The sequence below is a fragment of the Corvus cornix genome, chromosome 14 (assembly GCF_000738735.6).
Source record: "Corvus cornix cornix isolate S_Up_H32 chromosome 14, ASM73873v5, whole genome shotgun sequence".
Lineage (NCBI taxonomy): Eukaryota > Metazoa > Chordata > Aves > Passeriformes > Corvidae > Corvus > Corvus cornix.
The window spans coordinates 2,669,962-2,681,987 of NC_046344.1; the positions used below are offsets into that span (position 1 = coordinate 2,669,962).

General features: G+C 39.3%; 1 protein-coding gene across 2 annotated transcripts in view; it reads left to right on the plus strand.

The window, feature by feature from the left end:
- The window catches only part of LOC104685044 (transformation/transcription domain associated protein), a 77,861-nt gene extending 66,712 nt beyond the window's left edge, over positions 1-11,149 (plus strand). For both annotated transcript variants that reach the window (XM_039560137.1, XM_039560138.1), the window contains 6 exons: positions 1,735-1,960; positions 3,233-3,450; positions 6,489-6,673; positions 7,697-7,900; positions 8,828-9,022; positions 9,865-11,149. In XM_039560137.1, coding sequence (XP_039416071.1) covers positions 1,735-1,960; positions 3,233-3,450; positions 6,489-6,673; positions 7,697-7,900; positions 8,828-9,022; positions 9,865-10,149 — 1,313 coding nt within the window. In that variant the 3' untranslated portion in view covers positions 10,150-11,149. The remainder of the gene's footprint in view (positions 1-1,734; positions 1,961-3,232; positions 3,451-6,488; positions 6,674-7,696; positions 7,901-8,827; positions 9,023-9,864) is intronic.
- The last annotated feature ends 877 nt before the right edge of the window (positions 11,150-12,026 follow it).

The window sequence follows — 12,026 nt, forward strand, 5'->3', positions numbered from 1 at the left end:
ACTGAAGAAATGTGGGTTTTTTTGAAACAAAACCACTGTTTATATAGATTAAGATGTCTGCAAAGCAGAGAGACTTTGTACACAAATAATGTTTGGTCTTGAATTTCCCTTTCTTCCAGCTGAAGTGATTTTTCTTCTCAGATGGGCTCTCTGTGACATGAGCAGAAAGACTAATTGAACTCTCTGTTTTTCCCATCTGCCACTGGGAAACAAAAGAACAACAAGAATCCTTAAATAGGCATTCAACAAACTAGAGCTGCTCTTGTGGTGAACTGAATGACTTTTTTTTGTTAGGAAAATATATTGATGTGTGTTTTTACCTCTTGGCTGATTCACATTGGCACAAAAACTAGTTGCAGTTTGAGGGTACTTTCCTGCACTTCAGAGATTTGGGAGATAAATGATGCAATAATTTTGTCACTTTGATGAAATGATTTACTCCCACTGCTCACTAGAGGGTAGGCTTGGGATTATAATAAGAATGTTTTACAGTGATATTGCAATAGATGCACTGCCCACAGCAGGCAGAAAAACAAAAGGGAATATTACATCCATAAATATGAAACTGTATTTTTCATTATAGACTTTTTCTCTTATAGAAGTGGAAGGGATTTTGTGTGTGCTGGTTTTTTGCTCTGTTTTAGGCTAGTAAACTTAGGTCTTTCACTGAAAGCTCTCAGCATATCAGTTTGTTGTGGATACACAGTGAAATATGTTGGGTTACATGTTCTCTGATATTTATTTAAGTAACAGAACAGCAAAATGAAAGCAATCCTAGGCTGCACTGTTTTCTTTGCCATTAGCATCCTGGACTAAAGACAAGAACTTAGAAGAGCGTATGTATAGAATGGCAGGAACTCTGCTGGCTAAATGAATGTTCTAAGCTTGTTTGTAGGAGTAAGTCCTTGGGACAAGCAGAGTTTTGAAAAAAACTTTTATATGCAGCAATTGCTATGTGCACATACCTAATTCACTCTTGGCACACTAGCAGGCAGATGCTTGTAGCATATTTATGTGGTCAGGTTTTCTGAGCAGCACTCATGTTTGTTTGGTTTTCGGTATTTTTGTCAGCTTAGGAAAATACTGAGTGTACATAAGATATTGAAACAAAGGTTCTGCAAGAAAGTTTAAACTCATTTTTAAGACTTAGTTTTTTGTTGTATTGAATAATACTGAAGATTCTGTTCTGCTCTAGCTGTAAGTTTCAGAAATACTGAATTGATATTCTCTGGGTTTATTTTGCTGTTGCTTTTTCACTTGAGACATGTTGAACTTAAAATGGCATCTTCCAGGAAGTAGAGATGAGTTTAAAAATTCAAGTCTTTTGGTTAACTGGCACAATTTGGGATGCCATACTTAATGAGGTTTACAGAGAACACTTTGTCTTCTTACCCAAGTGTGCTTAGTCTTTCATTGTTGTGGCACTGAAGTGCTGAGCCATCATTTCATGCATGTGGTTTATTCATTTTCCCTCTTTTGGGAAATTCAAAGACATTTAATTGTTTATTTATTTATTATTTATTTGCTTTGTTCTGAAACTGTAGTGAGAGCGATGTTGGGAAGATGGTGTTGGTGTGGCCCAGAAAATGCTCAGTATTGCAGTGATTTCTATTACAGAAAATAGAAATATTCAACAGAGCCTGTCTTTTAAAGGCAGTTCAGCTTAGTGGGGATGTCTGTGTTTGGTTTGCACTATTGACTTGGGTGATTTGTTTTTGTTTGGCTTATTTTTAGATTTTGACTTCAGTGTGCCAGGATCAATGAAACTCCACAACCTTATCTCCAAACTAAAGAAATGGATCAAAATTCTGGAGGCCAAAACTAAACAGCTTCCAAAGTTCTTCCTCATAGAGGAAAAGTGCCGCTTTCTAAGTAACTTTTCAGCTCAAACTGCAGAAGTAGAAATACCTGGAGAATTCCTTATGCCAAAGCCAACACATTACTACATCAAGATAGCAAGGTAACCTAAAAATACCTTTTGGTAGCTGTAATTGTGAAAACTTTAGAGAAGAAAATTAAAGCCCTCTCCATCCATGCACTCCGCAAAAGTAGATGGATATTTTATAGCAGATGGATATTTTATATATGTATGTTACATAGAGTCAAACTTTGATATAAGACTTTTTAAAAATTTATAATTTATTCTCCTTCAATAATTTTAGTAATTAGATCACTAAACAACTGTACTGTCCAGAGTATATTTGGTTTTCTTGTATGTTGGTATAAACTGAGATTAGTGCTTTCATTGTAATCAATAGAGATCCTATTGTTCAAAACGGTTACAAAGGTCTCATCACAGAATCACAGAATAATGAGGTTGGAAGAGACCTCCAAGATCTTCGAGTCCAACCCATGTCCTAACATCTCAACTAGACTATGCCACCAAGTGCCACATCCAGTCTGTTTTTAAACACATCCAGAGATGGTGACTCTACCACCTCCCTGGGCAGACCATTCCAGTACTTTATTATTCTTTCTGTGAAAAACTTTTTCCTAATATCCAACCTATACCTTCCTTGGCGCTGCTTGAGACAGTGTCCTCTTGTTCTGTCAGTTGCTGCCTGGTGGAAGAGACCAACCCCCACCTGGCTACAACCACCCTTCAGGGAGTTGTAAAGAGTGATAAGGTCACCTCTGAGTCTCCTTTTCTCCAGGCTAAACAACCCCAGCTCCCTCAATGGTTCCTCATAGGGCTTGTGTTCCAAGACCCTCACCAACCTTGTTGCCCTCCTCTGGACACACTCAAGCATCTCTATGTCCTTCCTGAACTGAGGGGCCCAGAACTGGACACAGCACTCAAGATGTGACCTTACCAGTGCCAAGTACAGGGGAAGAATGACCTCCCTGCTCCTGCTGGCCACACAGTTCCTAATGTAGGCCAGGTGCCATTGGCCTTCTTGGCCACCAAGGCACACTGCTGGCTCATGTTCAGTCGGCTGTTGACCAGCACCCCCAGGTCCCTTTCCACCCGGACACTGTCCAGCCACACTGTCCCCAGCCTGTAACGTTGTTGGGAATTTTTGTGGCCAAAATGCAGAACTCGGCACTTGGACTTATTAAACTTCATCCTGTTGGACTCTGCCCATCCATCCAATCGATCCAAGTCTCTCTGCAGAGCCCTCCTTCCTTCCACTAGATCAGCACGAGCTCCCAGCTTAGTGTCATCTGCAAATTTACTAATGAAAGACTCAATACCCTCATCCATGTCATGAATATCAAATGATCCTGGCAGGTTCATGCCGAGGGTGGAGATCGTGCAGAAGCACAACACGGCGGCTCGCAGGCTGTACATCCGCGGGCACAACGGCAAGATCTACCCGTACCTGGTGATGAACGACGCCTGCCTGACCGAGTCGCGCCGCGAGGAGAGGGTCCTGCAGCTCCTCCGCCTCCTCAACCCCTGCCTGGAGAAGAGGAAGGAGACCACCAAAAGGCATTTGTTTTTCACAGGTACCGCAAAGAGAGAGGTCTGTGTTGTTTTTAAATGTAAGTTGCACTCCAAGGTTACAATCGCTGGAGGTTTTTGAATATTCAGAAGGTAAATTCACATCTGTGTGGGTGATTAGTCTTGTCTGGAGCTGTAGCACCCCTCTGGAGAAGTGCAGCTGATTGCATGGGATCTGGGGTGTTTGCAGAAGTGCTTATGTGCGTTGCTTATGATACAAGTGCACTTGTGAATATTTAAGGCAGAGATGCCCACTGGGCCTGTTGGTGTGGAAATGGGTGCATGTACTTCAGAATAAACATTTAAAGACAACTGAAGAGGGACAGAACCAAACCTTTTCTCCCCAAGTTGCGATATATGAATATTGAATTTCTTTTACGTCTTCCACGTAACACAGAAGAATTTTTTTCTTCTGAATTTCAGATATAGTTTCTGAATTCTCTGATACAATAATGTATCTTTGTAATTTTTGAATGTTATCCATAGTGATAGGAATTATCCTTTCAGGAATAGTTACTGACTGGTTACTTTTTGTCAAATAAAATAATCTGGATATCACATGGAGGACTTCTGTTGAACATACTTCTATGATCCTATAAAAGGTTACTTCTAGCTTTGCTGCCTGTCAATGCTTAAACATTGCAGAATTAACAAATGTAATGGTAGTCTGGTCTTAATGATGGGAAAAGACAGAGTTCCAATAGGATTTATGTGTATAAGTTGCCAAAATACATAATAAAAAGAATTTTTTTCAAAACAGAAGCAGTGAAAGAAGGCTGAGAACAGTGTTAATTCTTTTTCCTTGTGTATCTTGCCTTTTTCATGTGTCAAGTATAAATTATTATGTTTCTTTCATGAAATGAAAAAAGAAACAAAGAATATCAGTCTGGCAACTTGCTTGGTTTTGTGTTTCAGATACCACTGTAAATGCTTTCAAGTTCTTGTGTTGTCCAGATACTGAGGCTGTTGGCAAGTTCCAGCTTATGGCTGTATAACTACTTCATATTAATATATAAATACTTTGCATTTCAGAAGGTCAATGAATCATGTACTGACCTCATATAAGTGAGTTCTGCACATTGCATTGGTCAGTTCTAATAATCCCTGTTGGGTGAACAGGAAATATATTAACAGAGAAGGGAAACTTTAATTCAAGACACTAAGACAAAGCTGCTGCATTGCTGTTGTCTTTTTAAAAAGTGCTGAGATCTTCAAAGAAGTATGATTTTATCACTCCTTCTTGGGCTTATAGTATCTCTTGACATGAAGTTACTGTCAGGAGCTTAGGTAGGTGTATGATACAAGTTGCACGTAGAGCCTACAAATGCATATTTGAGTTCTGACTTCAAAAAGACCAAAATGTACAAGCCAAAGGATTTGTTAAAACATATGGTAAATAAAGTGACAACAGTGTCATTGGAAAAGCCAGCTATTGAAGAAACCTTGTGTGTATTTGTCTAGGTGGGGATGAACAGAAGACTTGGTAGAATGATAAATTAACTGAGCAGCATAAAAGTGCAGGTCAGGTTTTTGATGTTTTACTGCTCATCAAGAAAAAGCCCAGTGGCTTCATTTTTCTGATTATTGAATATTTTTCTCTGTCTTCACTATTTTATTTAAACATCTATTCCTCAACTACCATATTTTTTCCTTCAGTTTTTTTGAATCACTTTATATACCCTGATGAGCTAATCTTTGTTCTTCAGAACCATTTTTATTGACGTAATGCCAAAGTCCTGTAATCAGGTATTATGAACTGCTTTGCCTCAAAACAAAGTATTACTCTGTTGCCTAAAGGTAAAAAAAATAGGAAGAATGATGAGTGCTCCATTTTTTTTGAAAATACAATTCATGTTTCTGTTAAGATTAAAAAAACCCTGCTGTAATTCCTTTTTAACCGAGCTTGCAAATTAGTTATGAGCACAGCAATGAAAACTTTCCCTCGATGCACTTCAGCTGATGATCGGGGCCCTTGTGAGGAAAGAGACAACTCTTAGTTAAATTAAAAATTAAAATAATTTATTGAAAACAGAAGAATTGAAAAATTACAAAAATTAGAAAAATATAAAAATTTGGGATCCTATGGCTCAGTAGATGGTATGCCCCAGGAGTGCAGGGATCTGAGATCTTCTGGCTGAGACAGCACTGGACCTCAGGTAGAGAAAAAGGACTTGCAGTGCTGAGCTGACTTTTGGCTGGTCCAAAAGTTGGAAAAAAGTTATTAAAGGCTCCTTAATAGGAGTAAGGCTTTTAATGCCCAGCACTAATGCCCACCCACAGCTAGTCTGCAGGGGACTCTCTCTCTGAAGCGCGTCGTGTTGTTTTATAGTGCCTTTGCTCCGCCCTAGCCGCCCACAGCCCGCCCACAGCCCGCCCCTTCAGTTTAAAGTGATCGGTGCTTTCCTTTTGACAGATCATCTCAGCCCACCAATAGCTCGTCGTTGTCAGAGGGGTGGTATCAGTTGAGATAAGGGTGGTAACATGCCCTCATTAAAATTCAGGTTGCCGCGGAGCTTGCCTACAGGGCAATGGTTGAGGAGCTAAAAATAGCTGGTGGCTGTTAGAAACTGGGGTTTTGAAGTTAGACTTTGAGTTAGGGTGCAAAGTAAAAACACTTAAAAAATGTTAAAATACATCCAACACATCTTAAAACACTTGTAAAATTAGACAATAAACATAGGAAAGATAACTCTTATAGTGTACAGGTGGTTTAAAGTTTGAGAAGGGGACATAACTTGGGAATTTTTAACTGGGGAATTTTAACTGGGAATAGTGCAACTCTTTTAATAAACTACCTTGAACAATTGAAAACACTGATAATGGAACTTGATTTTTGTACCTGGGCCCATGGGCTAATTTTAACATTCAATTTAAAAATATATAACTCAGAATTAATTAATTAGCGCACTTAATATGCAAAGACCAAACACAATTAGGGATTTCATGTATGACAGTCGTGTTCTAAGGGCTGCTGTGTCAGCATTCGGGCTCTGCATGAAGCGCTCAGTTTCCCTTTGCTCTCTGCCCCCCGTGCCCTCCGCAGTGCCCCGGGTGGTGGCCGTGTCCCCGCAGATGCGGCTGGTGGAGGACAACCCCTCGTCCCTGTCGCTGGTGGAGATCTACAAACAGCGCTGCGCCAAGAAGGGCATCGAGCACGACAACCCCATCTCGCGCTACTACGACCGGCTGGCCACGGTGCAGGCGCGGGGCACGCAGGCCAGCCACCAGGTACCTCAGCACCCCGGATTCCATCCCGGGCTGAAATTCCCCATGTCAGTTCCCCTCAGCGCTTCACCTCTCATTGCATGTCAGACACGTACCTGGTGCACGGGTGGTGGTTGGATTTTTTGCAGTTTTATTTTGATTTTGCATAATGAGAGCTCTATGTCTCTTTGGTGGTTTAGGTTGTCTTGGAAAAGTTTTATTAAAAAAAAGCTGTATTTGTATTGCTGGAAGTTGTTTTGGGTAAATGGGACTGAGAACAGGCAGGGTGCTGATTGATTTTTTTTTTTTTTTATTTGCTCTCTTGTACAGTGCTTTAAAAATAATTAATTGACAGCATGGGAAGCAGGATTCCTAATTTACATAAGCCATTACAGCATGATATGTGAGGCAGGCTTCCCATGTTCTTCTAATGTTTCTCTTAAAATTGCCAGTGGATCCATTTCATCTAAGCCAAACAGTTGGGCAATCTCACCTAATAAATGAAGTACTCAGAAAGAACAAAGCCCCCTCTTTCTGTAAGCTCCACCAAACAACCAATTGTGATATATAAGATTTTTTAATGTTTTTTATCTTAGGGTTAGTGCAAATTTGTACATAAAATGCCAGTCCCATTCCAAATACAGCTTTTAGAAAATACACAATAAATACGTATTACAGACATAATTTAAACAATTGTCTCACTTTCTTTGTTATGAAATAAAGTGGAAGTGCTATGTAACATTTGTTTCTATTTGCAGAATTCTTGCTTTTGAAGCTTTAACAACCATTTAATTAAAGTCAACATGACTAACATGCTTTCTGGGGTAACATAATCGGATCCTAACTTTATTTCTTTTTCTAACTCATTAGGCTAGTACATGCTATAGCAATTAAATATTTTGATAGATTTTTCTTTTTTTTTTAATGCTTTTCCTAAAATGAGATACAACAATTAAAATCAGATTGGTAGTTGCTTTAGGTCTATCTGTCTGTTGCTAAGAAGTGCATTAAAAACACCCTCTTCCAACGAACCTTTTTCCTGTGTAGGTTCTCAGAGACATCCTGAAGGAGGTGCAGAGTAACATGGTGCCTCGCAGCATGCTCAAGGAGTGGGCTCTGCACACCTTCCCCAATGCCACGGATTACTGGACCTTCCGGAAGATGTTCACCATCCAGTTAGCCCTAATTGGCTTTGCAGAATTCATCTTCCATTTGAACAGGCTCAACCCCGAGATGCTGCAGATTGCCCAGGTACGCTTCAGGTTGTTCGTTCTGTCGTCTTGGGTCAGATGGATATTTGGACTGTGCTTTTGAAGTGAGTTAAAGTTCAACATATATAATAGTGCATTTCAGTAGGCTTTTTATGTCTGTGTGGTTGCACTTCCTGTAGGGAGTACTTTAAACTGCAGTCCCCGTGGACATCAACTCTGCCTTCTGTGGGGAGAGCTTAGAACTTTGTGAAGTCCTTCGTAGATATTGGAACTCTTAATGTAAATGACTGATAAGTCTCTCTTTTTAGTCTTCTTTTAGATATATTGCTTTCAAAATACCTCTGTATTAAATCAAACAGATCTAAGAACAGCAACGTTTAGGGCTTCATTTTCTTACAGGGCTATACCCCTTTTCAAATACCATTCTCTTTTGAGCATTGGCATCAAACTACAACTCCTATTAATCATGATTTTTCTGTTTTAACCTAACATATAAAATGAGGTTTGCCACCTTAAGAGAGCAAAGGTAGTATTTATTAAAGTCCCAATGTCATTTTAATGCACAGAGAGCTATAGTCTGTATAGCAATTAGGATTTTTTGATCCCTCTATTAAGTGCTCAGCTGCTTACCCACAGTGAGCCTTGGACACTGAATGTTGTCCCAGAGGTCTGTTGGCTGTGACTCTGTACAGATCATGATCCAGAAGGATCTATTCCTTAAGTTTGGCATTACATGTATTTAGTGATGGGTTTGGACACAACATTTTGAGACAAATACTTACCTGACTTTGTACATGCCTTTATTTATAACTTCTGTGCTCAAAAGCTTTTTGGGTGAATGAGTGAAAAGCTATTGTGGTACTGTTGGAACTCAGCATTAACAGAAACAAAAATCCAACTGCTTTTGGTCCCAGGAAGGAAAATCAGTTCCTTTAATTGCTTTTGTGCATCTTTCTCTTAAACCCAGGATACTGGCAAGCTCAATGTCGCCTACTTTCGCTTTGACATTAACGATGCCACCGGAGATTTGGATGCCAATCGTCCGGTTCCGTTCCGGCTCACCCCCAACATCTCGGAATTTCTCACCACCATCGGGGTGTCTGGGCCCCTCACTGCATCCATGATTGCAGTAGCTCGCTGCTTTGCACAGCCAAACTTCAAGGTTTGTATACCTTCTGCACCATTATTTGCAGGCTTGTATTTGACAAGTTATGAACTAAACAGCACTTTTTTGCTGAAGGTAGGAACTGAATGATGTGTATCTGTTTTAAAATTTTACCCTGAGGTCATCACAAAGGCCGGCTGAAATGTTGGAAATTTTTTGGAAATGTTTTATTTGTTATGTGTAAATGTTTAATTTGACTCAGACTGGACATGTGAAAGCTTGCTTTAGAAGCTTGAGACTGTTGGAGGTGACAGATTAATACCAATAATTCAGCTCAGTGATGAGAAAAAATAGGGAAGTATTTGTTGCAGGTATTTCTTTTACATCCAAGGATAGAACTGGCCTATATAACATATATGTATATATATTAGGTACCTATGTGTGGATGTTGTAGTCAGTGTTTTTTCCCTGTTTAGCAGAAAATAATATTCCCTGAGTGTGTAATGACTGCAAAAAAACCCCTCCAGCATTTCAAAGTCCTCCAAATCTTTGCCCAAGACTTCTGTGTGTGTGGGAAAAAACAAGAATTAGTGGAGTAATTAAAATAGAATATACACAACTGTATTTGTGTATCAATATCTTAATATATGTTATTAATTTCTGTAGGAGTCATTGTGTTGTGTTTTTGTAGTGGAAACTTCTTATGAAAAGAAACACCTTGGGAGGAAATAATAAAGATAGGTGGAAGCCACACTTGCCTTGAAAAGTTTAAAATTGCAACGTGGCACCAATACTGTCAAAATGCTGTTGGCTAAAATCTAGTTACAATCCTGTAATCTGATAGAACCTGATTGTTCTTTGGATTAAGCGCAATAATCCAATTTTTCTTCTTCATATAGGTTGATGGCATCCTAAAAACTGTGCTACGGGATGAAATCATTGCATGGCACAAAAAAACCCAAGAGGACACCTCCTCTCCACTGTCAGCAGCTGGGCAGCCCGAAAACATGGACAGCCAGCAGCTGGTTTCACTGGTTCAGAAAGCTGTGACTGCCATCATGACGCGCCTCCACAACCTCGCCCAGTTTGAGGGAGGGGAGAGCAAAGTCAACACCCTGGTGGCAGCTGCAAACAGCTTGGACAACCTCTGCAGGATGGACCCTGCCTGGCACCCCTGGCTGTGACTTGAAAGATTCAATAGTTTAGGTTTGTTTTTTGTTTTTTTTTTTCCCCTGGTTGTTTTTATTTCGTCCTGTTGTTTGTGGTGTGAGCCATATTTTGTGTTAAGAAAATGTGAAAAAAGCTTTCCAGACGATGGCTTACCTGCCACACTGCATTTTGTCAGTTTTCATTCTAGTTGTGTTTACAGTAGTATGGCGTTTTTACTGGTTTTAGTTTAATGAGGAGACATTTCCTCCTGTTTAAGCAGTTGATATGCAACAGCAGCTTTCGCAAATAGATTAAAATGAAGAGAGAAAAATAATATACAGAAAAATCTAGTTTTATGATGAAGACTATGAAACTAGCATTGTTAGATTTAGGGTCTGCTGTTCCTAATAGTAACCTGCAGTATATAAACTTTTTATACAATGGTAATTACTAAAAAAAAGAAATACAGTAATCCCAGTTACTGAGTTTTACTCAGTGAAATTTTACTTAATCACTCTCTCTTCACAATGCCAAATTGAAGGCACAGATTAATGCTCTTAACCTTTAAGTTTGCTTCTAATTTTCATGAGCAATGTTGGTTTGTACAGACAATTTTGTACCAAATGTTATAGAGGTGAGATTTTGTTAGGCACTGAGAAAATGATGGTCAAATTGTGCTGACTTTTCCTGGAGCACAAGCTATGTACAGTGAAAGTGTAAACCATTTAGAGTATTTGGTTTAGTTGTGAACAGTGTTTGGGGGGGAAGTTTATAAAAGGATGAGAAAAGTCATCCTTTGATACCTGTATTTGTCTGTAATAGGGAAAAAACAAAATCTTATCAAGGTCTCTTTACTGTTTAGAATTACAGTAGCTTCTTTGGAATGAATCTGTCCCTTTGTAATTTAAGAAAAAGAGCAGTTTAATGTTTAACTCGTCTTTCTGTTGTGTTGGCATTTTTATAAAACTTCTGTGTTGAGAATGTTAAATTTGTACAGAGTGATTTTTTTCAAAATAAATATTTTGTAAAACTCTCTGTGGTATTTATTTCTAGTATTTATAATATTATCCTACAAGTATGATTCTGCTTTGTTGTATGATGGATGAAGCATGGCCCTTCATTCCCATGCTTGGTGCTCCTTTTGTATCCTGTGCACAAGGGGAAGCTCAAATAAGTGAGTGCTAAGGACTACATAAGGATTTGGAAAACAAACATATCTTTTTTTTTTTTTTTTTGGCAAAGACTTGTTCCTTATCAAAACCATGTTGGCAAGAATAATCTTCTTATAAAACAGCGCTTCCTGCATGTGTCACAACACGCTCTGTCTGCAGTCATTCACAACTGAGCTCAGTGCTTTCATGACTTGAAGGGAATTGTTGCCTTCCCTTTCTTGAAGATTGTAACGTTTGCAGCTGTGAAATACAGCACACACTGCACAGAGGAGTTCCAGGAGCATTTCTTAATCGTTTGCATGTCTGAGAGATGACAGCATTCCCTGACAGGAAGTCTTCAGATAATTCAGCCACTTTTCTGTCCATGATAGAAATCTTAATGGGAAAGCATGAATGTAAGTTAAGAGACAAACTTTGTTGTCTTTAGATTTGTGACATCTCTCTTGCTTGTGGCATCATCTCAAATACAGTCCTAAAAGAAGACTTGGGTGTGAGGGAGCAGAGAGATATTTTAGTGAGCTCCCTGATGGTGTTAATGTGCAAATGTTAATACCTGGTTCTCTTCTTTCATGAGCCTATGCTGTGGATGTACCTCAATTTGTGAGAAGTCTTGCACAGTCTTAACGCAGAGTTTTAGCACCAGCTCCAGGAGATAAATCTCAAAGCTTTTAGTTATACATGAGCATTCTTCAGAGCCTGGGGGAAATCTGACGTCTCTTGTATCAGCAGCAGCTGTCCAT